The 27,620-nt window shown below is 42.9% G+C and overlaps 1 protein-coding gene across 2 annotated transcripts; it reads left to right on the top strand.

Annotated features, from left to right (window-relative positions):
- Positions 1-145: 145 nt before the first annotated feature.
- TMEM154 (transmembrane protein 154) lies at positions 146-21,424 on the top strand. Of its 2 annotated transcripts, none has more exons than XR_013182067.1 (6): positions 146-335; positions 8,573-8,884; positions 10,588-10,615; positions 11,752-11,844; positions 13,279-13,339; positions 17,105-21,424. XR_013182067.1 is itself a non-coding variant. In XM_054633626.2 (6 exons), exons 1-6 carry the CDS (start codon positions 206-208, stop codon positions 17,118-17,120), a joined length of 633 nt encoding a protein of 210 aa, XP_054489601.2. In that variant the 5' UTR covers positions 146-205; the 3' UTR covers positions 17,121-21,424. The 2 variants fall into 2 exon arrangements, 1 of the variants encoding a protein (XP_054489601.2); XM_054633626.2 differs by having other exon boundaries at positions 11,752-11,837.
- The last annotated feature ends 6,196 nt before the right edge of the window (positions 21,425-27,620 follow it).

Below are 27,620 nucleotides of genomic sequence, written 5' to 3'. Positions count from 1 at the left end.
CTCTCACCTACAGCATAAAGGTGCCTCAGTCAAGTGTGTGCCTGAAGAGCAACTTCTGGTTTTTTTTTTTCTTCTTTCTTTTGCAATCATTGCTCACTTGACAGGCCCAGACGGAATTACATCACTTCCTAAAACCCATCAAAGAGAGTCCATCTCCTGAAGAAATGCAGCTCAGATGCTCCCCGGCAGGAAGCAGGAAATGTAGATGTTCGGGTGCAGCAGGGCGGCTGCCGGAGCGCCCCTCAGGTGGGAGCGCCGCCGGGGCAGCATGCGGAGCCCCGGGATCCTCGCCCTGCTCTCGGCCCTGGCGCTGGCTGCGGGATCTGCCGCCTCTGGTGAGTAGGAAAGCGCCTTTCCCTGCCGAGGTGGGACCGCGTGTCTTGCCTGCAGCAATGGGACCAAGTTGGAGGGCAACACCCTCCAAACTGAGCACAGGGAGGAGATCTGTGGGGACTTGCTCTCTGCTGATTTTTGCTGTGTTTACCCTCTCTGTTTCCAGTTGCCTCTTTTTTTCAAAGCTTTGACTTTTTTTTCCCCTTAGACCTATCCCCGAACAGCAGCAAACAAATCCTACAATTGCAAACTTTTCCTAAACTGCAGGTGTGTAGAGAACGGGAGTTTCCATGTTGAGCTACCAGGCATGTTGCTCCTAATTTTAGTTATTTTTTAAACTTTTTTAAACCCCACACCCATACCATCAGTGTTTAATAGCAAAGTTAAAGGCAAAGCACTGCTTCCATTCAAAAGGGGACTGCCGATTTCCGCAGCCCCGGTGCACTGAAACTGGTTTAACAAAGGAACAGCCAGTTCCGGAGACAAATATTTTGAACTCTCAGCTGCAGAACAAAGTGGCCAGCACCATGGACTTAGGTTCTGACCCTCTGAACCATGAGTGGAAAAGCAGCTTGTGACAAAATGCTGAGGCACTGGGCTGTCGTTGCAGAGATTCTCGCCTGTTTGCAGGCGTCATTGGTTCCACTGGTGTTTTGGCAGCCAGCAGCTGAATATGACAGGCAGCTCTTGTAGGGAAACCTTGCTGAGGTAGTGCTTGTAAGCCTTTTGGGGTCAAACAAATCCCTGCCAAAATGACTTGGTACAGACTAGAAGTGTTTGCTGCCTCTGTGTTGCTGTAGTGAGCAAGAGCTCTTGAGAAAGCAGGGAAAGAATGGTCACTCTCAGACATCACTGGACTTCTCTTAATGTCCTAAAATGCACTGCTGGAATTGGTGTTTTGGTGTGAGTGCTTTTTCCCTGAAAAGCAGTACTCTAAGCAGGGTTAGAGCTGGGCTGCAGGCTCTTGGCATGCTGCTGATCTGCTTGCACTTAGGAGACTTGCTTAGCTGTACAAGCGAGCTAAGTGAGCTATAAAATGGTTTGGGTTTGGCTGTGTTACTACAGCCCTGCTGCATTGCAGACACGTTAGGAAAATATGCTGCAAGCACTGAGTGCAGCTCAGAATCAAAGCAGTCAGAGGAACAAAAATCCTGCCATGGGCAGAGCTAAACAGAGGTCCCAGGGAAATGGAGGAGTACAATGAAGAATGAAGACATGAAGGCAATGCAGAGTGATCAGGCTCCTGCTTCTCTAGCTCATGTGCAGGGTACTGAGAGCTATGATTTCATCACCACGTCCCCATGGGGCGGGGGGGACATATTAGCCTGGGGTCCCTCAGCTCATGACTTGGTGCACTCTGCCCTTCTCTGCAATGGGCATTAGGGACTGCAGGAAGCACCAGACAGATGTCACACACCAGGTGTGTGACACTTCCCACTTCCTACCAGTAGGTCCACCTTCAAATTCTGGTTGATTTTGGAACAGTTCCTCTCTGGGAGTGAGTCAGTCCTGCCAGAGCCCTCCCCAAGCCCTGTCAGCTCTGACTTTACAGAGCCAATCCACGGTCCTAAGGAAAGCGGAGGAGAGCACCCACCTTTGCTCCCCATACAAAGGCGGTTTTTGCTTATTAAACCGGCTCCAAAATGTACCTGGGGGCTTACTCTGACTGTGGGTGGGACAGGGAAGTTGTGAACCTGAGCCTTGGGGGGGAAATAAAACTGATGGGGGGAAGGTTTATGTAGTGCTTATGTACCTCACAGGCACTGGTGGGTCAGGAGCCCCTCTGCTGAGGGCAGCCTCTCAGGGAGATCCTTTTCTCTCACCCTTCCTTGCTCACAGATCAACAAGGCAGGACCTTTAAGGGAACTTTTTCACCTTTTGCCAGACACAGTCTTCACCTTTTAAGAGTGTACTGTCTAGAGACCATTCAGAAAATAGGCAAACAGAGTATGATTAAATCTTGCAGCACAGACAGATTAAAGTCTTTACAAGTCCTGTTCCCATACCATGCCAGAACCTCGTAAAAGCCTAGCCTTGCCATTTGTATTATGATTTATGGATGCTTTTCTCCCTGTGATGCTACAATCACTCTAATTCAGTAGCTCTAAGAGCATTCCTGAGGTCTCAGCTCTGGGTGCTGGCCTTCTCCCAGCTCCATACTGAGAGGACATTGGGGTTTGCACCAGTTCCCTTCCCCTTGCTTTAATGCAGTCAGGAATCCCTACAGGTAACAGTGCAGGGCATCATCTCTACTGTAGGGGATGATACTCACTGCTCAGCCTTGCAGCAGCCCTGAAGACCTGCCTAGGTGTGTGTGCTGGCCCTAGTAACAAGCACTAAGACCCTTACTATAGCTTATAGGAACATGTTCTGATCCTTGAGTCATTTCCCAGGCTAGGCCATCTCCCACTGTGCTCAGTGAAACAGCTGGGAAATTGCAGCCAAAGCGGTCTGACATGGGGAGCAAGAAAATGTGTGAGGGAGAGGAGCAGTAAAACATGTAATATCACCAAGTGGAAGAGCTGGGGTGCTTGCAGGTAGCGCTCTATTTTGTCTGTGTCTCTGTGCTATTGTTTTGAATTGTCATTCAAAGAAACACTGCTATCAAAGATCCAGATATTCAGCAGCTTGTACCATGAGCACAGGCAGCGACTCTCTCCTGACAGAGAAGGGTCTTTTAGGCTGCCTCCCCTGCAAAGCCAGGTCTCTAATGGAGTAATAATTTTGACCTGTTCCCCCCTCGAGTAATGAACTGAGAATGGGTTTGAACCTGTTACAATCACCTGTTAAAATTTTCTAGCAAAGCAAAGCAACAATGTAAGAAATGAGGATTTGCTACATTTTCTCTTTCCAAAGTGCAGTGCCCTAAAAAGCAGATGAAATATCCTTTTTACTGAACACATCGACTCCTCCTATGTATTTACCACCATTCCTCCATTTTAGCCACACACACAAACATTCACTGTTTTATTCAACTGCTTCAGGGACATTTCAGAAAATCTCTCATTTACATCAGCAAGATTGTATACTAATTTTCAGTCAGTGACACCAGTCTCTTTTCCCTCAAGAGATTTTATGATAGCTGGAAAGCCTCCGGAGCTTTTGAATCCTTAATTTCAGGGTCCTCCTGAGAGCAAGAAGCACTGAGAGATTTGCATCACAGTGAGGTCGCAGGAGTATCACAGATGCAGAGCTAGAAGGCCATCGGATTAAGCAGAAGCAACTAAATGCATAAATTGGTCTGGAAAGCCTGTAGCACTTGGGGTGAGCAATGAGACTACAGGTTCACAGTTTGACTCTAACATGTGACTGAATTTGTAATGCTGCCTGTTAATGCAGCACTTCAGCTGCATAGAAATACAGTGAGGAAAAGCAGTTTCCATCTTGTATAAATGAGCTTAAACAGTTGTTTCCTCTTTCAGGTTATACCTAGATAACGCTTTCTAAGCACCTCGTTTTAATAGGATCTTGTCTACAGATTAGCCACCCTGAAATGCTTGTGCTCCCTCATCAGAAGAGTGTATGCTCCCAACAGCTAGCCTGCAGGCTTTTAAGGATTCCTCTTCTAGCCAGATTGACAGGCAAGACCTGCCACAACAGGCAGCTGGGCAAGTCCTGGCCACGGCAAGGAACAGCCTTCTTACATCAACCTGAAATGTGGAGGGAGGAACAGTGCAGGGATGAGCCAAGCAATACACCAGAGGATCACACAGACTGTGAGGAGTGGTATGACTACACCACCAACAGAATGTGTGCATGGAGCAGAATGATATAGGATATAGTAACTTTATTCCAGCTTTACAGCCTTTTCTTGTTCTGTCACCTTCTCGTGAGCCTTCCTTTCACTGCATTTTTATAGCTTATGGGAAAGTTTGGTGATATAAGAATTTTGCTTTCAGACTAATAAGCCTAGCTATACCACTGACGTAGCTCTTGCTTTTTCTCTAGCTCATTGCTTTTTCTTCTGTCAGTAGGCACTCTGGTGTAATTTGAAAAATTCCCTTGAGAGAATCCAGTCCTTGAGTCTGATGGCAAGGCAGCAGAGAGACTGATGGTTCTACAACAAAACTGAATGTGCTGACTGCCAGCTGTTTTCCTTTGCTATTTCCCTTTGCCTCACATCCAAGCGAATTCAGAAACCTGTTTGCCTGCTTACTTCATCAGTAAGCCCATATCACCACCTCTGAGTGCTGCAGCACAGAGGTAGAAATGCTGCAACAACAGAAATGGTTTTTGTTTGATTGAGACATAATTTTTGGACTCCAGTCTGTAAAACCATTTGGTATATTCAATTGTCTCTCTCCCCCACGAAAAGCATATTTGGGAGCACCTCCAAAATTCAAGCAAAGTCTATCAGTGACCCAAGCATATTTTTAAAGTAAAAAATCTTGAGTAATACCTTATACCATAGTATCTGCATACAGGGACATAGCTTTTTCATAATTTGTAAGAACTGTTAATTGAACCTTTTATGAGAGGCTGCTGGTGCTTGCTCAAGTATTTTGGTGTCTTGAGTTACAGATTCTCTAATACCTCAGCTGGGGAACCCTTAAACAACAGTTTAAGCTCATTTATACAAGATATAAACTGACTTCCAGCTCCAGCTTCTTAGCTTCCAGTTCCAGCTGTGCCCACCTTCCCCTCAGGGTGGATTGCTGCATGCCAGCCCCTCTCCCTTCTCTTGAAAGCATGGGAAGTGGCAATACAGGCTGGGCTGAAGCTGTGTTGTGTTCCCATCCACTTCCCTTTACACAGGAAGAAGGCACCAGCATTCATGCCCCAGGTGGTCCAGACAAAGGTGAAGCCCATGTGGTTGTTGTATGAGCATTTGCTGCTTGGACAAGATGTGCAGAGGGATGAGTATATGGATGTTGGAATGTAGCCAACAGCATGAGGCTGAGCTCAACAAGAGAAAGGGTGCAGGCTTTGCAAAGTCAAGGGGATATCTCTATGGTCACATGTGACTTGCTCTTTGTTCCACTTCACTGGCTTTGCTTTTCCACCCTGAATGTCATGCTGTATGGTTGTAAGATTCCCATTTGCAGGGAGCTAGTAGATGTCTGCAAGATGAAACCACAGCTGACAAGACAGTTCATGGTGTGAATTATCACCATAAATCTGGCATGGAGAAAATGTTTGAACAGCACCTCACAAAATCTCCAACTTTCAGATGTTCTCCTGCCCTGCTCCAAACCTTGTAATGCCCAAACCTTGTAACTCACCCCACCAAACAGCCACCCAGGCCAGCTGCAGCACAGCCCACTTGCTATTTTGAGCACTTTAAATTGAAACACTATGACAAATAGCAACTTGAGGTCCTGAGGTCACCCACCTGTGTCTCACTGGGCTGTGGCTGTGGCAGGTGCTACAGCTGCACTGGGAGGCCTGAGCCCGACTGTCCCTGCCAGACTGGAGGCACAGATCCTTCCCTGTGCGAGCCTCTGGGCCAGCCCAGGTGCAGGCTGTGCTTTCCCACTGTGTAAAAAAGGTGATGTGTGGGTGGCCTGAGAGCGAGAGCAACTGCTGGGTGACAGGTGAGGCGTCCCTGGAGGCTGAGCTCTGCTCCTCAGAGGTGACGGGGGAGCGGGATGTGTTGAGGCAGCAGGTAAATGCAGGAAATAAGAGCAATGTCCTTGCAAGAACATTGTGCAATTGGCTGCCCTTTTGCTGAAAGATGTATTTAATTCGCTCAGAGAAAAGATCTCTGTAAGAGAAAATGGTGTTCCCAGAGAGATGCTGTTTTGTCCCTGGATTTATGCAAAGTGAAAAAAATACATGGCAGCAAGGTCACTCCCTGTGATTTGCCATTTTCTTTGCCTAGAGACTAGAAAAGATAATTCTGTTTCACTGAGAGACAAATGATTTGAAGTCTGCTTCATAGTTCAAAACCAGGCAAAGTGGCAGAGATACTGGAAAAATCTCTCTCAGAAATCAAGCACAGCATACTCTGCAGCTGAAAGTTTATCACTGCAGTTAATGAGGTGTGACTGTTTGCTTTAAAGCCACACCATGCTTTAGACATTTGAAAAATCCATTTTAGCTCTACGAATTAATGAAAAGCAAGGTATTTTCTCCACACCCTTTCCCTATTTTAAGCAACAGGCTTGTCCCTCTCAATATATCAAATGTGGCAGGCAATGGGTTCCAAGGGCTAGAGGAGGAAAAGAAAGCAAGGTCATGGAGGAGGTTCAGCGAGGCTGTGGCAGGCCATCAGCTCTGCCCGTGGCACAGTCCATCGTGTCACAGCCTGCAGCACAGACATCTCTCGTGCTGCCTCGCCGCTCTGCACAGCAGCAATTGCAATGCACTGGCTGCAGGCACTGGGAGCTACCAGCTGCCTTGGGAAAGAAAAGCCAAACGGCCAAACTAATAAGGGAGAGGAGCTCTCCCTCCTGCCCTCTGCCATAAGATTAAGGACAGGCAGCAGACCACGGGGAGGGGTGGAGCAGCATACACCTAAGGGGGTCGTTACCTGCAAGGGAGGCAGAGATAGGGTTTTGCTCTTGATTGAAATATTAAATACAGAAGAGACAGAGACTATTGATACAAAGTGCTTTGCCACAGAAGAGCTATCATTCTCATTGTCCTATTGTGCTGCAGGAGTCTGGTGACCTTCACAGTATTACATTAAGTATTCAAATTCTTTCCTAGTTTTTAGGAAAGGATGAAACAATCAGATGCCTGTGTGATATGTGCAGCATAAAAATCTGGATAAAACACTGCTGTCGCACTCAAATAATTTTATTCATCTGAAATTGGGTTTCTTTGAATACAGTCTCATGAAATACTCATCCTTGAGACAAATCTGGTGGGAGATGCTGCAGACTGGATTAAGCAAGAGATAGCGCTCTAATCCCAGGTTTTTCTCTCTCACTTGGCATCCCTGGGAAGGACAGCATCCCTGTCCTTCTGATTCCTCATTTGTAAAATGGAGATGATAACTGCTCATCTCTCAGGGCCATTATGAAGATTAATGTGTTTACAAAAGCATTTAAAATGCTAAGTACTTTTGGTTCCAGTCCTGTGAGATTGGAAATGCCAGCACTGAGGTGCTGAAAACCTTAAGCTCTTGCTAACTCTTGTGGAAACTCTGGCTGCCCAGCACTTTGCAAGTATGAGGAGAAACATGTAATTGCAAAAGTCAAAAAATTCCATCCTGTTTTATTGCACAAAATGAGATGTGCACCATGCTGGCATTGTATCTGAAAGGGCAGATAACACAAAAACCCCATCATTTCATTTCATGCCAAGAAAATTCTTGGAGGCTTTTCTGCTGTAATTTAGATAAAGGCTGATTCTTGCACCTTTGGCTACAACAGGATTTTGGCATCCATATAGAATACAGCATCAGCCCAGAATTTGCTGTACTTCTTTAAAGCTTTTAAACTCTGTGACAGTCAATAAACTCTTATGTAAACACACAAAAAGCACTTGTTTCACTATTACTGACACAGCCAAGTTTAGCTATTTTTCTTGCAAAATGAGTGATAATTGAAACCAGAACTGAGATCAAAGTTCAAAACCTCCAGTCTTAGCACTCATGGGGAATATCCAGCACTGATGCTTTGCGACACACTCCTTCAGCCAGCCTGTAGAATCAGTCAGAGGAACAGTTCATTGGACCTGTATGCAGTGAGGTCCCCACATTACTCACACCTCTTCTAGTCCACTCAGATGGGGAAGTCAGCAGCTTTTGCATCCTTCAGACTTCCTTTCACCAACTCTGTTTTTCACAGTGAGACAAATTTGACAAATTTGAGAAAGGTACAAAAACAGGGAGATGAGTGAACCAAAGGAACTGGTGAACCAGGGACAATGGTCTCCCTGAAGGCAGTACCTAACTCCTTGGGTAAGGGGAGGAACATATGTGCCAGGACTGGGAAGCAAAACAGGCTGGTGTGGTTTACTGAGAAGCAGAATAATTTCTCATGCGAGCAAGACCGGATGCCAACGTGCAGCAAAAGAAGTCTGTTTGTGCAAGGCAGCTGTGTGCAGACAGATCACACATGCTGATGTGTCCCAGGAAAAGTCAGCTGAAGAGCGTGGTCATGACTGGTAAGATTTTGTGATAAAGTTGAGATCTAATTTTACATCCAATGCCCAAGACTTCCAATCTGTGTGTATGAGGCATCTGTTAAATTTTTTTAATACATCAAATGGGAAGTAAATACTAAAGTTGTACACTGTGGCTCACTGATGAAACTCTTAAAATGTTAAGCTGTCCTCATATATTTGACAGATGCTGGAAATGATGGCTCAGGAGATGGATCAATGATATTGCCCACTTTCACAGCGACACATCTTCCTGCTACGGGCCCTTCCACCGTGGATGACCATGAGCCAGTACCTGTAACTGCAAGCACTACTGAAAGCAGCTTTGATACACAGAGCTCTCCAAGTACTGAACTGATTGCTGTGAATGATGGGGAGAGCCTAGAAGAAACAGAACAGTCTATCTTGATATATGTTGTCCCTGTGGCGCTGCTGGTCCTGCTGATTTTATTGATCATATTTTTTGTAATGCATCATAAAAGGAAAAAGTCCAAGCAAGGTAAATTTGTCTTCTTGTGCATCAAAAGGCTGTTTCTAGGATGTGTTCAACATTAACAGATCATTAAGGGATGGGGTGCCACATTTAGGATGCCCTTCTCTGACTGTAGTTGCATGTTTGACAAGTAAGAGAGGGATCCTCCCCAGCCAGCAGTCCCTGGTCACACGCCTCTCCTTGGGCAGGAGCTACTTCTGCTTCTTGGCACCTCCTGGTCATGCTGCCACACCCATGGGAGCCCTGGCACCAATCTCTGGCTCCTGGAAATGCTGAGAATGCTCAGAGATATAACTGTGGCTGCAAATGCTTGTTCTGTCTTTATGCTCAACAACTTTAGGCAAGGTGAAATTACTGCTTCTGTTGCTCTTAGTGCCCACAAGGTAAAGCTGCTTGGAGCTTCAATAAAGTAAGATCAAGAAAAATCATTATAAGGAACAATTTTAAGGAATCCTGATTGCATGGGGTGGAGGCTGCTATGAAGACATCCCAGCAAATGAGCTAGGTCAGACTGCCTGGGTGCTGCAGTAGGGTGAGCAATGCTTCAGGAAGGTGCTGTGATCTGTTAACAAAGGAATTGGTAACTTGGAGTGTCAAACCACAGGAGAACAAACTGAGGTGTCATAATAAAACCACATAGTTGATAAGTGAAATGCTGAGATGGTCGTATCAGTGTATCTGCATGGTCAGAGTGCAGCTGTCAGCTCATCAGCCTGCAGACAGTGTAACACATTCAACACAGATTTAAAGTCAAGTTTTCAGCACATTTTTAGGTTGTATTTGCCCAGTCACTGGGTTTCCCTCTAACAAACTATGAATTTGCAACCAGGCACCCACTTGCCTGCCTGTTTCTGGATGATTGAAATGCAGGTACACTGTTCAGAGAGTTAGGAAATGTGGTACCTTTCAGGAACACAATCTTAGGATCTCATGCCCTGTGCCAGCTGGGATTTTGAGCATCCTCAAGGATGGGGCAGATGGCTCTGTGGTTCTGGGGTGGCTCTGCAGTCTGGGAATGTGCTGGAACAACTGGGAGGTATCACCTGCTGGCAGCAATGAATTAAAAATAAGGTGATTTAAGACAGGTTTTTCAGTCACTTGATTCCTGGAGGTGAAGATATTTATCAGAATTATGTCTGTGACACCATTTCCCCCCTCCATTTTTACTTTGTCTTGGAGTCATAAGTAGATTGGATCCCTTTTGACATCTAGCTAGTTCAGCTTCATTTGCCTGAGAACTAATCTGCCATGCAGTCCAACTCCCTTCTCCCCATGAGCAGCTCCCAGAGTCTCCAGACAAGCTGAATTGCCCAAGTGTAATCTGTAGCAAAATGTCTCAATGCTTCTAGTAAACAACTTTTTTGCAGAAGTGGTTCCTTTTCAGGATACCATTTCCCTCAGCACATCTGTTCTGCTGAAGGAAGTGGGCATCTGCCCTGTCCTGCCCACTGCAACACCAACACTGGGCTTCCTCCCAGCAAGGCTGAGCTAATAATGAGATGCTTTTAGATTCAAAAGAATGTGTTCCTCTGAAAATTGCAAACAGGATATGATGTTTTGTCTTTCATCTGCAATTTAGTTTTTATGCCTTTTGAAAATGCAACCTGTTTCACTTGACCCTATTCAAGGCCTGCACGCAGTCCAGACCCTGTAAATACAATGGGTAAATATCACACAGAATTATGAACACCAACTTTCTTCTTTTTCAGATGAGCTGGGAAGTGAAAATGTAAAAAGGTAAATTTTATGAATATCATTATTTTTAAAAAATTTCTTTTATTCTAACCTTTGTCTCCTTCACTGCCTCTTTTAATATAGCTGTACATTAAACACTATTTCATTTTGCCATCAATTACACCACCAATCCCAACAAGTGGATAAAGTGTGACTTCAGTATATGGCTGAAGTGTGAGACTAGAGCAGGAGAACAGGAGTAAGTGGTGGCTGAGGCAAGGGCTGCCCCACAAACACCCACAGCCCACAGACGTCACTGAGCCTGCTCTTAAGCACCACAAGAGGTACAAGGTGCCCCATGAGCAAAGGGGATCAGTTCCCAGGCTCATCACAGGCTTTTGCTATTCAGAATAAGCTCTGTGTCTTGCTCCCCTGTTTTTCAAGTTTATCTTCTTAAGGCAGAAAGGCTTGCCTGGCTGCCACAGGAGCAATGCCTTAGATGCTTGGAAAACAAGACAGAAGCTGCGTGGCTCTTCTCAGAGTCATAATTTTTATTGTTGCCTTTTATTGATCTCCATCTTGCTAATTAATGCTGAAAGTTCATGAATTGGCTCTATGAGGGAAATTTTTTTTTTTTTTTCTGAAAACATATTTTCTATCATATGACTGCAGGAATGGTAAGCAAAAGGAAACTAAGCAGAGGCATTTAAATAAACACAGCTCTCATGACCTTTCCTTTTGAAGTCACTGCAAATGTCAGTCACAGCTATGATGAAACTTTAGGCCTTCAGCTTTTAGCACTGGAGAAATGGCACTTCTGTCATGTGTTCCAGAAGGGGTAGGGACAAACCATCTTTTTTTTTTAGTTTTCTATTTACAGCAGGGACAGTTTTCAAGAAGCTGCAATGATCCTGTGCTCTGGCATGTCTCTGACTGCACTGAGTCCCTCTGTGCTGTGTCTCAGCTGGCCCTACCTCTGCCCAGAGCTGGCATCTCAGTGCCACTCCCTTGCATCTGTTCATGGCCCCTTGGTTCACACCCACTGGGCTGACATCTCCTCAGATTACTGGGCTAGGATGGCTTTCCAGAGTTAATACAAGTCTCTGGAATTAGAAACAGTCATACAAAATCACTACATTGTAAGCTGTTTGAATTAAGCACTTTGTGTAATACTTTTCCCCCCCCTCTCTTCTCTCAAGTCCTATTTTTGAAGAAGACACACCCTCTGTTATGGAGATAGAAATGGAAGAGCTTGATAAATGGATGAACAGCATGAACAAAAATGGTACACGGTAACCCCTCTACTCCATCCTCTCTCTCTTGCCTGCTGACATAGATCCCATGCAGAGGAAATCAGTGGAAGGTGTTTTGTATGCATATCACTGCTTTCCCTACAACATTTTTAGTTGTGCTCTTGACTCCCTCCTACTAAAATAACTGAACAAATGTCAGGGGTAGATTTTTTCAGAGGAGTATTTTAGTTTGTGTGGGAGTTTATTTTTAATATGTGATAGAATCTCATAAATGTTTTCAGTTTCCAGTAGGCATTTCTATTAAACACACTGATAGCTGTGAATGTTATTTATATTTTTAAATACACATTTTAATGCTAAATATTAGCTTCTCTGAAGCATCTAATACTTTCAGTCTTCAGAATTTCTACACTTTTGTGCTCCACACTGAGGTATTGTAGAAGAAATATGCATTTGCTCATAGTTCAGACCACCATTTATTTAAAATTGCTGCCAGGAGCCTATGAATACACCTTTCCCCTCCCTTCAAGGCTATCAGTACATGGAGCAATTAGAACATAAAGTAACTACCAGCAGCAGCATCTTCAGCTGCCTTCTCAGTTACTTAAGAGTACCTTGCATTTTTCCCCCCATTTTTCTCCCAGGTGAATTCCCCAGTCAAAATCTCTAAGGGGTCTGCATTGTCCCTCCAGGGTCTCCTCAAAAAATTCAGGTCTTCAGTAAGCCATGAGTTAACCAAGGCCTGATTTTGAACCATGAGCAGCTTTTCACTGGCTAGGAAATGCTGAAACACTGATATTTTTTTCATTCCTGGTCCCTTGCCTTCTATCCAAATGGCTCATTTGCCTGACCTACTAGGCATGCTTTGTTTTTCAGGACATAAAGCTCTCTGGAGCATTTCTTTGCATTAGCACAGTGCTCCACATGATGGGGTTTTGACCTTCTCAGTCTGAAAGCTTTTGTAGAAAACATGTGCTAAGTGGCAGTAGTGAAAGAGAGACATTAACTGTACTACATGGGGAAAAAGTGCTATAAAATATATTTTAAAATTTTGTGGAGAGAAGGAAGCAAGTATTTTACATACTTTCATGTGTGTATGTGTGTTAGCGTTCCCTAAACTCCAGCCCCAGATTCCCAGCTGGACTATAAGGCATAGGTACAACTGTCAGCAGTGGAAGATTAACAAACAACTCTCCCTGTGGCAGTGTGCAGGAGACAGTGCTCAAAAGTAGCTCATTTGTATAGGTGTACATAGAGAACTGGAACATATAAAATAAATAAATTGTGGCAACACCTATCAAAGGAAGGAGGTGTAAGATTCATGCTATGGGGACCCTGCAGATGAAGGGAGCAGAAGTGAATCTGCAGAACTGTATTCTAGAGTGACTGCATGATAAAAGTTCATGCATTTTTGAAATAAATGTAGAACAACTGCCAAGAGTAACTATAGTCTTGTTTCTTACCCTTTTCCAGGTGACTGTGAATGTTTACCTACTGTAAGAGAAGAAGAAAAAGAATCAATTGCCAACCCAAGGTACTTTAATTCATTCTATTATTTGAAGAAATATGGTCAGTGTCATTCTAATTTTTTTTTTTTGTATGTAATTATAGAATTATTCTTCGGTCCATTTAAGTTTTAAAATGTTTCTATATAGAAACTTTGACTTCAACTCAAACTAAAGGCTTGATACTCTTATTTCTGAACAGGTCTCTTCCTGTAAACTGCACTGCTAAATAATCTTACAGTTGTAAAGTGGTGCAAGACTGACAACCAGATGGCACAGATGGAGTTTCACTCACTGATCAGACTTTAATCACAGTTTCCCAAGGTGTTAATACAAGCATTCAGCATAGCGTCCTTGGCTCCCTTCAGCAAAGGCACCCAGTTCCCCTCTGCCACCTGGTGCCTATAGGTTCTTGGGAATCACTGCCAGATGTTTTGGCTGGAGCTGTGACCTGAAAGACAGGGACTTGTCTGATTGCAAGGAAAAAATGAGAATGAGAAACATGAAGGACCTTCCCAGTGCCCCCTTGCAGCACTCCCCCAGAGCTGGCACTAGTTGATAGTCCAAGCAGAGATCCCAGTGGGATGCAAAACCACAGTCCTGACCAGCTTGTAAACTTAAAATCTTTCTGGTTGGTTTCCTTAGGAGTTTGGCCAGAATTCCTAAACCCCTTGCAATTTTCCCTAATTAAAAATTCTGGCCCTTGTTTCCAGCGGGAAATAAGAGGCTGTACATTGCCCTTGCCTGCACCCTTGTGTTGCAGCTGCATTTTGAGGAGTGGGCAAAGCAGCTTCTCTGTGCCAGGTTATGATAACAAACAAGGCATCCTGTGTGCCAAGAAATCCCTGGTGCAGTGGAAGCAGTAACGCAATCAGGCAAGGGCAGGAGCTGGGAGGGGACCTAGGTCTGCTTCCCATGGCCTCAGATAATTCCACTGACCATGCCTCTGGCAGAATTGCACCTCCTGCAGTAGACTGTCATAATATTCCAATCCTCTTTTCTGAATTTCCTTGCTCAGAAGTGAAATAGGGATGTTAAATCACCACTGCTACAGAGTTTACAGCTCAGTTGCTCCAAAGCTGCAGTTTCAGAGGAACCTTTGGATGGGGCTTGTCCACTTCAGCTACTTGTATATAAAAGGTTTATTTTTACACCTATTGCAAGTGAAATCAATGCTGTTGATTTAGTTCAGATTGTTTGAAAAAAAAAGGGCTTAGATCCTAGATTCCAGATGCAAGCAAGCACATTAATTTTACCCTTAGCAACTGGAAAAGATCCTGGATTTGTTAGCCATCTGGGTCTTCCCTTCCTGCTGCTGAATGATAACTCAGAGGGGGGAAAATTGTTAAGGGGAGGCAGCTGCACAGCAGTTCTCTAAAAGCAGATTTGCTGAGTGTACCACTGACTATAGCAGGGAGTACAGCACAAAGGATGCTTCAGCCATAGGCTAACACTGGCAGAAGTCATACTGTAAAAGGCTTTTTAGGCACAACCTTAGCATCAAGTTTACTTTCCAAATCTTTAACAATTCATTTTAAGGGGGGAAAAAAACCCCATCAGGGTCTACCAGCTTGAGCTGACATTTTACCATCCTTGCTAAAGGAGTGGTTTTGTACTGGATTTGCATTAACCTCAGCAGAAGAAGGGGATTTTGCTCCTGGCCATCAAAAGGCATCTTTGAGCTACACCCTACCTCAAGCTCCCCACCTGTAAAATAGAGTTATTTTAGAACACTACAGTGAGGCTTAAGCCTTGATACAAAAAAGCAGCCCTGTTCAGATAAGTATGCTCCAGAGAAAAGGCACACTCATTATTTAAGCAAATTTTCTTGTGAAGGGTATCTTAGAATCAGACTAGATTAGAGAAATGTATGCCCCTAAATTGTAGAAAGGCAAGCAAATGCGAATAAAAATAGGAGATTTATCTCTAAAACATTCAGAGCTGCTCAGACAAGGGATATTAGTTGAATATAAAGTGCAGGAATATTAGATTCAATTTAAGATTCTGAAAGACTACTTTCCTTGGGCAAAATTCTTCTAAAATTAGGGTAATTTATTTTTAATATTTTATTGATATTTCAGTATGGGAAACATCTCAGGCCACACTAAACAGAGATGGTGTTTTCTTGCTTCACAAAGATGCTGAGGGGGAGCTCATCAAGACCCAAATGTCTTGAACTATGAACGATTTTGAAAACATATGAGACAAAACATTTAAATAATGACACTTTGACATTTTCAGAATGAAGGTTGTTTCAAAACTACTCTTCAGAGTAAGCATATTTTTAATATAAAAATTTTTAAAATTTTTGACAAGCAGAACTGTGTGGCGGTAAAGTATTTCTGTGTTGAACGTTTCCCTTACTCCAAGGCTACTTCTTCAAATTTCATTTCACATGAAATTTTGAAATATGCTTCATTTCAATGTGAAAAGATATTTGAAGTGGAGGGATTTATGGGAAACAAACAAAAATTTCCTGTTTATTTGCAATTGAACCTTATCAGTCCAAGATCTGCTGCTTTTCCCAACCAAATTTTTAGATGAATAAATAATGTCAGAAAGAGAATTACATACAGATAAATAGATGTTTTCAGCAGCTCTTTTGAGCAGGGAAAGGGCAAGACTAAGAAATAAAATGAAACAAAGCTATAATTATGGCAAAATTTGTACTCATGAGCATCAAGGCTGCACATTTGTGCAAAGGAAGTAAGATATAACAACCTGGGCTCCCTGATAGGGAGGTCACCTCCCCTGGCCTTGCAGGCTAAGTTACAAACATATGTATATACACATTTTCAAAATTTATATACACTGTTCAAAATATGTATATTTGAATCAAAACCTCTTGCATTTGAAAGCTACTGCTAGAATCCTGATTGTGCCTGAGCACAGAATTGCAATTCCCCCCCACCCTCCCCCAGCTGCCTGGGGCCAGGGCTCCCATCCTGTGCATGCAGGAGGGAGCAGCAGCATGTGCAGGGGCAGCAGGCAAGGGCTCATGATCTGTGGGGCACAAGGGGGGAAAGACCAATCTCTGCTCCAGGGACCTTTACTGTTCCAGAAAATAAATGCAGCCTGTCCCCTTCACAGCATTGGGTCATAGTAGGGGGTGGAGTACAAGCAATCCCCCTATGCTTTATCACCTGAGAGGTTTGGTTTGTCTTGGGTGCTGCTGGGCACCCTTCTTGTCTTTCTGTCTGAAAAAGGATGACTCCTTCCTATGGAGAAATGTTTTGGGTGGATGGTAGGTCAGTACAGAAAGAAGTACTTCATTCCCAGGATGTGCCTCAATTTGCAAGAGACTTAAGAAAACATGTAAAATATTAAGATTATAGGTGGCCCTTTTAGTTTCAGAGATGGTTTAAAACCCCACTGTTGTCCCTGCTGACTGAATTCAAATCAGACAATATAAGATGTCACATTTTTTAACATTGGCATGAGCCAAACACTATTAAGAGAGTGCTAGGGAGCAAGCCACTTGAGCAGAAATCAGTGGGACAAAGAGAAAAGGCACCTGTTACAAGGTCAGCTGTAAACCAAAAAGTTTTCCTCAGCTGAGGAAAGAGAGCCAGGAGCAGGAGAAAGGCTGTGCTGGGCAGCCATGAACCATCTGACAGGAATCAGAGCAGCCCTTGCTGCCAGCATCAGTTCATCCATTACATGAGTGACAGATTTATTTTCTGGTAACACCTTCTCATGAACTCTAGAGACACTCTTGCATGTTATTTCCTGCTGAGACAACTAACCCAAGAGCATGACACTGGTGTTTTTTTTTCTTTTCCACATGTACACAGTGATGGTGAATCATGAAGTCCTCAGGACGGCAAAGAACTGGCTAAAGGGATGCAGCACACAAGCTCATCATTCCCCAGATATTGGAAGAACTGGATTTAAATAGAATTCATCTCAAAAGGCCAGAGAAGCAAATGCTTTTGTTGTCTTCTGCTTCATATGGTCTTCAGAAAGGAAACATCACCAAGGGAAAAGAAGAAAAGATGGGAAAAAAAAAGAAAAAAAAGAAAAGCACTCTAGCAAGATTAATGACTCATTTAAATTCTTTTTGCAATGAGATTCACCCCAAATCAAGAGAAACCCCTTTTTTACCCCTGCTGAAAATTCTCAAAGTAGTCCATATTTCTGTCTAGTTCTGCAGTTGTGTATTGTGCAGCACTTAAAACCAATTCTGTTCCAGGTTTGGTGGGTTTCTTCAGTTTGGTTTGGTTTTGTGGGTGTTTGTTTCAGTGTTCATAATTCTGGACTGCTCTGGTTTGGTGGATGTGAAGCTCATGCTTATGCAATGTTTATTTCTCAATTTGCTTTTTCTGAACAGTGCAATGATTTGCACAGGACTGCTGTTGGGGAGGTACCAGGCTAGGACTGACAGACCAGCTCTGAGGACAGACTGCAGCTGAAAAGCCTCTCAAAGGAATAGCCAGAAGTGACTGCAGCCCAGCCAGGGCACAGACTCTGTAGAGTGCTTTTTGGTTTTCAGATTAAATGCCCTGTAGAAGTGACAAGTATTATTTTGAGACTGCCTTTCAGTTTCTTTTCTCCACAGATGAGTGCCCTGAGCTAGCTCTCCCTGTGTAACTCTTGTCCCTGCCCAGGGCTGTTCTCTAACCACCTACTTCAGGAATATTCAGCTTGAAAACATTTCTTTTCTTTCTTTCTTTTTTTTTTTTTTTTTTTTTTTTTTTTTTTTTTTTTTTTTTTAATGAGTGAGGTTGAAAAATGGAACAATTCAGTATTCACATTAAATACAGATTTAGATAAGCATGTGTTATGCATAACTCCTTGGTCAAGGTTTTCAGATACAGGAGGTTTTCTGCTCCTTCTGTTTTTGAATACTGAGGCTGCAATATCTGAAAGATAAGGACTACTAAGTGTGCCTGGTTAATTTTAGTTAAAATGAAAAAAAATCAGACTCTTGGGATACCTCAAGGTGGGAATATGAATGTTGTAATGGTGTCCATTGATTTTAGATAGCATGTCTCTTAGGGACCAGAGCTTGAATATGTAACTCACATAAAAATGGATCCTTGTCTGGGCAAAGTTTCTCTTGCCTTATTTAAAATAGCAGTTTCATATCTTACCATATCTTATGTCCTACCTATCCTCATATTCTATTTAAATATATAATGCCTTCCCACTCAATACATGTTTAATAGGATCAGGTTTTTTGCCTGCAAATAAATCACAAGTTGCCATGCATAGCTTGATTAAAGAGAGAAAACAAATGCCCCAAACCTCTGTGATGGCATCTAAGTATCACTAACAGCTGACAGAGGATGGTTCAGCTTTGTGAATAATTAAAGACATGTCAAAATACAGAGGAAAAAATGTTTAGATCTAACCATATTAATTCATTACTGAATTAAAATTAATTAGTAATTTCCTAAAATAATAATTTTTTCCCTGTTTGGATGATTTTTAACTTTTAAATAAGTGTTTTAAGTTCATCTTTCACAACTTTTTTTTTAAACACTTCCACTATTTCCTGACAGTAAACCCATCATGTAGAATATTGGTTTAAAAGAATGCAGTCACAAGGGGAAGAAAAAGTGAAAGATTGAAATTTAGAATTTTTTTAAAATTGAAGTAGATAATTTCCAGTAGCAGTTTTGTTAGCTACTTCCTTCCAACAGAAAAAGACATTTTGCTTAGGTGTCCTACAATTTGCAAAGCAGTAACCTGAAGATGCCCAAAACAGAGAGACTGGTTTTTTTTTTTTTAATGGTACAAGATAAAAGGCTGTATTTTAAGACCATTACCAGCTGTGTGGTTGGAGAGCAGCCAGTGGGACCCAGCAGTTCACAACAGCAGTGACTCTCACCACACCATGCTCCAGTCCACACTGTCCTGTGTCCAACACCTGCTGCCTTCTCCCTGAAGCACAGCTGGGCATGAAGAATAGAAATCCTTGCCTTTTTTTTTTTTTTCTTTTGAAAATGAACTAACTCCCAAAGGTGATGTTGCATCATTGTATGGCTTAACTCAGTTCTGGTACACTGATGACCCGTTTGATATTAGTGCAATGCACCAACTCAGTTTGCTGTGGCATTTGAAAGCAGCCTGTGTTGTAGATGTTGATGGTTTGGGGTTAATGTTAATTCTAGATGGTCCTCTTCTCAGATAAAAGGCTGTACAGCTCCAAATAAGTTTCTCAGAAATTAAGTTTCACTTATATATTTTATTTTTCAAGTTTACTTTGAGAGAATGTATTTTCTGTAAACTTAGTGCCATTAAGCACTAATTCTTATTCCAGTGTTCGTCATTGATCAATCTCTATATAATGCTTTAAAATCAATTTTGTCCAGAACTAATGTCTAGGTTCAAGGTTTATAATTATTCATGTCACTTAGTCTGTCTAAATTCTGGCATGCTAGAAAATTTATTTGCCTCTTCAGGAACTTTTCTCGGCCTTTAAAAATACAAAACAATGCTTTGGGCACTTCCTTGGCCAATTCAGACAGAAATTTTCTCTATCTGCTGATTTTTAAAAGTCCAGATTTAATATATGCTGCATTACTATTGAAAAATGTGCCATTCCATCAAATCTCACCTGTCATTAGGTCCTGTCCTCCTTGTGTGAAACAAGACCGAGGGTGAACCAATTTGCATTTCAGTATAGTTATGGATATTTCCCTCAGCACTAGACAAATACAATTTCTAATATTTCTCTTTTTCCTGAGCATTGATACATCACTTTTATTCTTCCCCAAGCCCTAAACTACGGAGGGGATCACTCATTCATCTGCACTGCTCCCTGCCACCCCACTGGTCTCTCTCTTTGATCATCACTTTCACACTGAGGTCTGCATTTGCCACAGCCACTGCCCAACTCCTGCTCTCTCACTTAAGCCCAGCCTTTCTGTGAAGGAGGTTCAGGGCTGCAGCTGCACCATGGGCACTGCTTTGGCCCCTTTCCTCCTTCACCCCATTTGGTATTTCCCTCTACTACCTTGCTTGCTCTCCTGTTTTTTTACACTTTTCATCAGTTCCTGGTCATTTCCTTTTGCACAGTTTTGCCTCAGTACTTTAATTTTGTGGGTGGATTGAATTACATGGGATTTAGGCCATTTCACACCTACATTAATATAGCCAAAACTTTATAATATTCCAGTTCACGAGTATTAACTGTACACCTTCTGTTGATCCACCTTCATTTTTCCTAAATCATTCACACAGTCAGGTCCTCTAACCCATATAAAAAGAAGAGCCAAATAAAAAGAAGAGCAACCAGACAGCAGATAAGATAGCAGCAAACTCTCAAAATTATTTTATCACTGTGTACTGCAGAGTATTTAAGCCTCTGTGGTAATATCCTCACTGTTAGCCTGATCTGAACCCATCTCACCATCACCCTGCAACATCTACCAGTAACTGATAAGTTATCATCCCTCAGTAGAAAATGAGAAAAAGCACGGAAACAGGAAGTGTCTCCCACTATGTACTGTTCTAAAATGTTTCACAAATGTGATGATCCCAAAGGAACTGCTACCTCTTCTTCCATTTTCTTCAATAATTTCAGCAGTTATCCAGCACTTCAAGACAATTTGACATCTCATTTACAGAGTGAGGCCTTTTTGTCCTGCAGAAAAGTTACAGATCCACAGGAAGATTTGTCTGAGAAATACATAGGTAATAAGAAGGGTAATTAAAAATCAACACCTCTCCTAGATATGCTAAAAATCAGTATCTTAACAAAATAGAAATAACTCCTCCATAAAGTTACAAACATAAGGCTGCTGATATTACCAGCAGCTAATTAATTCCATAAGAGTTCTGCACTTGTAAAGCACACAGCCCTAACATTAACCTCAGCAAAAAGGAACAATCTTTTAGTTTCCACATAACCATAAGTTATAGATTCATAGATAACTCTTGGTCTGAGATTAAAAAAATAATTTTTTTGTAATGCTAAACTCATTGGGGGACCCTGAATTGAACTTTTGTTACCTTTCTGGTGTGAGACTGCTGTATATTTAACAGTTTTATCAAATAGCTGTTTCAAATTATTTTGTAATGTAAATATTTGAAAGACACAATATTGCTTAATTGTATATAAGAGTTTGAGATTTTAAACAGCTTGTTCTAATAAAGTTTTTAGTGTATACAGGCTCTGTTTTTTCCATAGTCCTGCTAATCCACTCAAGTCTATGGATGCTAATTACTTGTTATTTATGCCACTCAGGCCTGAGAACATGTGCACAGCTGTATATGGTACATAGATATCTTACTCTCATCAGCTCTCTAAAAAGGCCAAAAAAAAAAAAAGAGAGAGGGGCTTTATATTTCATTTTATCTCTGTTGGGATATTTCAGATTGTTTATATCAATAGATCAATTCCAACTCCAGGGAAAGTAGTGAGTTACTCCCAGGATTTGTCCTTGGGTGACTGTTGCCATCTTTAATGATGAATCATTTCTCAGGTTATTTCAGTTAAAACACTCAAATGAGAGTCTCCAAGTTGATAGACCTGTTAAAGTAATTTTCAGTGGATTTAAGGGAAAAGGAAGAAAAAGATTAAAAAGAGACATGTATTTCCAACTAGAGAATTAGAAAACATTAATAAAGTAAAGCATTACTTTCATCTATTTTTGCAACAGACAATTTCATGAGAGAGGTGTATAATGGCTGGGGAGTACCCAGAAAGCTTGAGACGGTGTTTATTCTATTTAATGCTCTTAATGTTCAAACAACCTCAGTATGAGAGCATCATAGCAATGAGCAGGCAGAAACCAGCCACCTCTTCCTCCCTCTCTCTCTTTCCTAGACAGCACATCAGCAAGGCACTTGTTTAAGGTACAGCCTTAGAAATCTGCATTTTGGGGCAATGCTTGTCTAGTTCTCAAGGGAGGTGCAAAAGAGGACTTGACTACGAAGTCCCAGAAAGTGTTGTGCCACCTTAGGGAGTAACACAGTTACTCTCCTGTCCCCAGACACTCTCTCTTGCCCCACTCTGCTCCTCCTAGAACCATCATGCTGACCCACAGGGGGTCAGGGGCTCCTCAAATGTGCACTAAAAATGGCTGGAAGGGGTCGTGGGAGACCTGGCTTGGCAGGGGTTTGAGGGGCGAGCAAAGGACACATCCTGCACCAACATTATCAGCAACAAACGTGGTAATACCTCCCAAGCACTTACTCTCTGTTCTGGCTTTTGGAATGGTTAAAGTTGTACTTTCTGTGAATATCAGTGACAAGAAAATGTAGCAGCATGGTCTGCTGAGACTCCCATTCCCTTGCAGTGAGGTTGCTCAAGGTCTGGTTTTGTACTGGATCAGTTCCCTGGCCTCACTTTGAGCAGGATCTCACAAGTCCAGTGAACTACTATAAACAGGTGAATTATGCACCAAAGCAGAGGTTTTCCAGACAGGGGCTGGAATCTCGCCCAGCTCTCAGAAAAGGAGCTATTTTGGGTGCCCAGCTCTCAGTAAAGGAGCATCTTTGGTTTGCTGGGGTCTCTCCCAGCCGTACCTCGGCTCAGGGCACCCACTTTGCTCTGCCTAGATGCCGAAACGCTGCGGTGACTGCCACCCCCAGGAGGCAGTCCTGCCCTGCAGCTGCAGGAATGCATCTCCTGCACGGGGCCTGACTCCTCTCACCGACAGAAGGAGCCCGGAGCTGGGGCAGTTTGCCCTGGCGGCAGTGCCTGCAGCACAGGGACAGGAGAGGGGCTGTTCTGTCCCCACTGGATCACCCGCTTTGCTCCCCAGGTTTGGCCCGGGGTCGCAGCAACCGAGAGCAGCAAAGGGGTACCCAACACTTTGTGGGGGGCAGCGCTGCCCTTCACTCCGGGGCTCACTGCGCTCTGGGGCTGCTGTAAGGGCATCACCCCGCGGGATGAGGCCGCTCAGTGCCACAGCCACAGGAAAACTGCCCACGAGGGGGTCACCCACACACCCAGATGGACGTGGGGATGTGGTTTGGACTCCCACAGCACGCAAGAGATGGGTAATCTTCAGCCTGACCTTTTCAGCCTGACTAGTCAGGCAGACCAGCCCAAACTATACAAGAATATTCTTGTGAAAGCATTGAAAATTATACATACACTTTGTATTTTTACCATTTCCCTCAAGAGAGACTTCTCTTCAGTACAGACTGCAAGGCTGGGCCTGATTCTTTAACTGCAGCATTAATTTTCTGAATATATTAACTTAAATAATTCCTAATAAGATTTCCTAATAAGGGGCAGTTTAAAAAAGAACAAAAAGATGCAAACCTTTTGCTGCCTGGAATAAATACAAGCATTTTCTTTGGGAAAAATAAATACTTCTTATCCACTAGGCTGTGTGGTGTTCGTATAGGAAGTTAAAGCAGAAGAATCACAGAGCAACTTCCACGAGCAGGTTTATTTCAAAAGTCTTGCTTCTTTCAGTCACTATACAGACCTATCAAAAGTCTGTCTTTATTGAGAGGGAAAATAGGACTCATGGAATACTAAAGTGGAAATCCTTCTGAAGGTGGCTCATCCAGAGTTTGGGTGACAATGCTACAAGGTTACAATAGCATTGTACAATTGCTACAGGGGTACAACAGCAATGGTATAGGTGCCTGGGGAGCTGTGACCACTAGAGTATGCAGATAAAAGGGGTAATGAAGGAGAAATAATTAAGTGGATGTATAATAAGGAGTTTATAACCCTAGAGGAAAAACAAGGATTTGCACAGCCATGCATTAGGCGGATTCACAGAAGAGATTTATTTTTAGAAAACACATGAACAATGAAAGGCCTCTTTGCTGAAATTAAAATACTAAGGTTAACTGTACTGCTAACACTTAATTTAACCATGGATAATTCTTTACAGTTTTCAGTTTTGTGAACAGTTCTGTAGACAACTCAAAAATATAAAAGCAGAACTTGTCCACTCATGAAAGACCATAGTCTAAAAAGGCCAGATCCTTGTGTTACCTCACTTGAGCCAAATCACTGAACTGAAAGCACAAACCAGAAGGAGGCATGAATCTTGTGCATTCCAGGAGCACGGGAAGAGCTGAGATCTGGGGGAGGACTCGAAGGTCCAGGCAGGCAGCACAATAACTAGCTCCTCTCTGTTTTAGTTATTTATGCACAGAGTGTATCTATTCTGTGAACACAACATTAGTCACAGGATCCTCAAGTTATTATTATTTATGGATATACATGTTAGCATAAAATACTAGCAGCCCCAAACTCCTCCCTCAGTTTTTGATGAAGAGTTATTTATCTATTAATAATTAGGTTTAATGCTCCCATATACTAGACTTCAGAACTTGTTTACACTGCTTCATGCCAAAGCTTCAAATGTATTAAAGGGGAAGTTCATTATTTTTGATTTATAATTATCTATGACAAGACAGATCTTAAACAAGAGCAGAAGAGAGCGGGAAATTATCTACTCATCCTCTGTTTATGCAACTACTACAAAGAGGCATGTGATGGCTTTGGCCTCAATCCAGCTACCATTCATCTCTATAGGGCTCTTTCTATGACTATCATACAAGAATCATGGAGCCCTTTTTTATTTTCTACTAACTCAGGTGTAGACAAGCCATTGCTCTCAGTCTACAGAGATCCCAAGATGGTGCCTCATGGCAAATGAGCTACCAAGTGACAGAACAAAACTCCTTGCTGATATATGGCATTATTGTTCTCCTGAAAATAAATTTTCCTGTAGCCTTGGTGATTCATTTTCCTCCCATCCCCATGTCATTAACTATCAACTGGGAAAGTCAACTACACTAGTGCAGCTCTGGGAAAACCTAAGTCAAAAAAATAACTCAAACCAAAAAACCCAATCAAAAATAATGTTGAAGATTGCAATGCAAGTTGTTTTCCATTACCATCTGTATGGCAGATTACCTTTGTTTGCTTTATCTCTCTCTTTGAGTGACCACATTCACACCTCCCCCGGGAGGGGACATCTGCTGATAACAGACTATTGAATGTCACTGCATGACTGATAAGAACTATAACATCCCATTGTGAGATGCTCTGCCCAGAGGGAGGAGCCAAGCATTGCTACCCAGATATAATCCAGAAGTTTTTGAGACACCAGCATGGCTTTCTTTTTCTTTCATGGGATTCCCCAGAGAAACAGCAGCTGTCTCTTCTTCCACTGGATCTTTGGAGGAAGAATACATTCTTCTCTACAGATCCTCCTTGCTCCAACAGAACCACACCTGATACTTCAGGAGGACTGCAGCCACATTTCCAATGGGACTGCCACCGACACCCTGATCCACAGGGTGTCAGGTTGGGTTCTGGCTCTGTCAGTGTTGTTCTAGTGTACTGCATTGTTTATTTTATCCTTTTTTTTTTCCTTTTCCCTATTAAATAACTGTTATTTCCTGCTCCCATATTTTTCCTGAGAGCCCCTTAATTTAAAATTTATAGCAGTTCAGAGGGGTGGGGAGGGTTTACATTCTCCATTTCAGGGGAGGCTCCTTAGCAGAATCCTGTCTTTCCAAACCAAGACAAATAACCAAGTCAACCAAAACTTGTTTAAAACCAGTGACACTTGACAATTCAGTCATGCCAGCTCTGGAGCCAATTTGTTCCCTGATGCAATCCCTGTGCCCCAAGCAGGGGTGCACCAGCAGCAGCCACCTTGCCCCCTCCTCAAACCCAGGTGGGCTGGTGCAAGGGCTCACCAGCCCAGGGGGCTTTGGCAGGTGCCTCCACACCCCAGTGAGTCCCAGACCCCCTCAAGCTCCAACCCTGAAGCACTGTGGCAAATATGACTTGACAAGCAAGCCTTGGCACAGTCCCTGCCCGGCTCACTGCATCCCATCTCTACCTGCCCCCATTCATTAAACCTCACAAAGGCACGGAGCAGTGAGGAGTTTGTCCCCACAGGAGACACACTGGTCAGACATCTCCAGTTTTATTATTAGGGTCTTTCCCACATTAGACTGGAGAGCTGATTCAAAGTAGTTTGTAATTTTATAGTCTTCAGCTCTTTGCCCCACCCAGTATCTATGTGTTTTTTCGTCCTCTCAGTCTACTAAACATGTCATGTACAAAAGCCTAACGGTTTCTTCCTCTCTTCTAGAAATGCTTTTTAGAGTTTTGACCTCATCCACACACATAACCATTTTATTCCCAGTAGCTGGTAGTCTCATTACCCTTGTCTTACTTTGGACCACAAATTTATGGTTTTGTTTGCTGTTTTCTTGCATGCAATTCTGTGCCTTATTTATTTTCCTGATGTTTCTCTGCCTGCTGTCTTAACACAGTCCTTGATCTTAGAGAGACATGGCCTGCATCTTTTTTGCTTCAAAAAAAATCACTTCCCCTAGTGATTTTCCAGCAATAAACCTCCAACCTCTTTCAGAGTAATATGAAAATACATATATTTTTTTTTACTTTCAGTCTGCATATTCCTGCATTTGTGCATATAAAATATTTTACACTTGAATATAAAGCTGAAATTAGAAATAATAAAACAAATTAATTGCTTGCATCCTCCCATCCATTCTAAACTACGTTTATAGAATTTATTCCATTACTACATGAGCATCTCACTCCCTGGGTCCTAACCCAGCTGCCTTATAAATATAACAAAGCTTCCCTCCTGGCATAATTTGCTGCTCTGTTTTTCTTCCCCTTTCACCTCACTCTGCAACCAGATTATCCATAGGGAGTGGTACAGGGCTGCAGCAGGGAGCTTTGGCAGTCTCTTCTGGCAGCAGGGGATAATTCAGAGCAGGATGGAGTCTGTGCCAGGTTATACTGGGGCTGGGTTTTACTCCTCCTAGGTTTGAACTGGGAAGAAGCAGAAATATGTCTTAAAGCTCTGTCACTCCACCCATACAAAGGACACTGAAATCATTACCCAGTTGCGAATTCAATTTGTCGTTTTTTCTGAGACAAAGGCAACTGAGGCATTATACCGTCCCCTTCCCCAAGGCAGGATCACCTCCCTGGGTGCAGTGTAGTGATTTTCCAGCTGCATCCCTTCCCTCCTGGGCACACAGCTTCCAGAGTAGGGCTGCACACCTCCTCTCCCCCAGCCCAACAGCTTCAGCACCTGATCTGTCAGTGCTGGGAGTTACTGACAGCATTCAGCCTGAGCAGAGCAGCTAAGAGTGGCACAGAGAACATTTCAAATTTGCAGCACCAGCAGCATTTGAAAGGCAGAGCCACAGGATATCTAGAAGCAGATGAGGGAGAAGATCTTTATATGCAGATTGCACAAGCACAGTTGGGCCTTGTATTCATTATTAGTTTTAAGATAAAGCCAACAGGGTTGTCACTCTTTTCCAGTTAAATCTACACATTTTCAATCCCAAGATCACGCCGAAACCAATGTGCCTTAAATAGAGGCA

The sequence above is a fragment of the Agelaius phoeniceus genome, chromosome 4, assembly GCF_051311805.1.
Source record: "Agelaius phoeniceus isolate bAgePho1 chromosome 4, bAgePho1.hap1, whole genome shotgun sequence".
NCBI classification, from domain to species: Eukaryota; Metazoa; Chordata; class Aves; order Passeriformes; family Icteridae; genus Agelaius; species Agelaius phoeniceus.
This window is presented reverse-complemented; position numbering and strand designations above follow the sequence as displayed.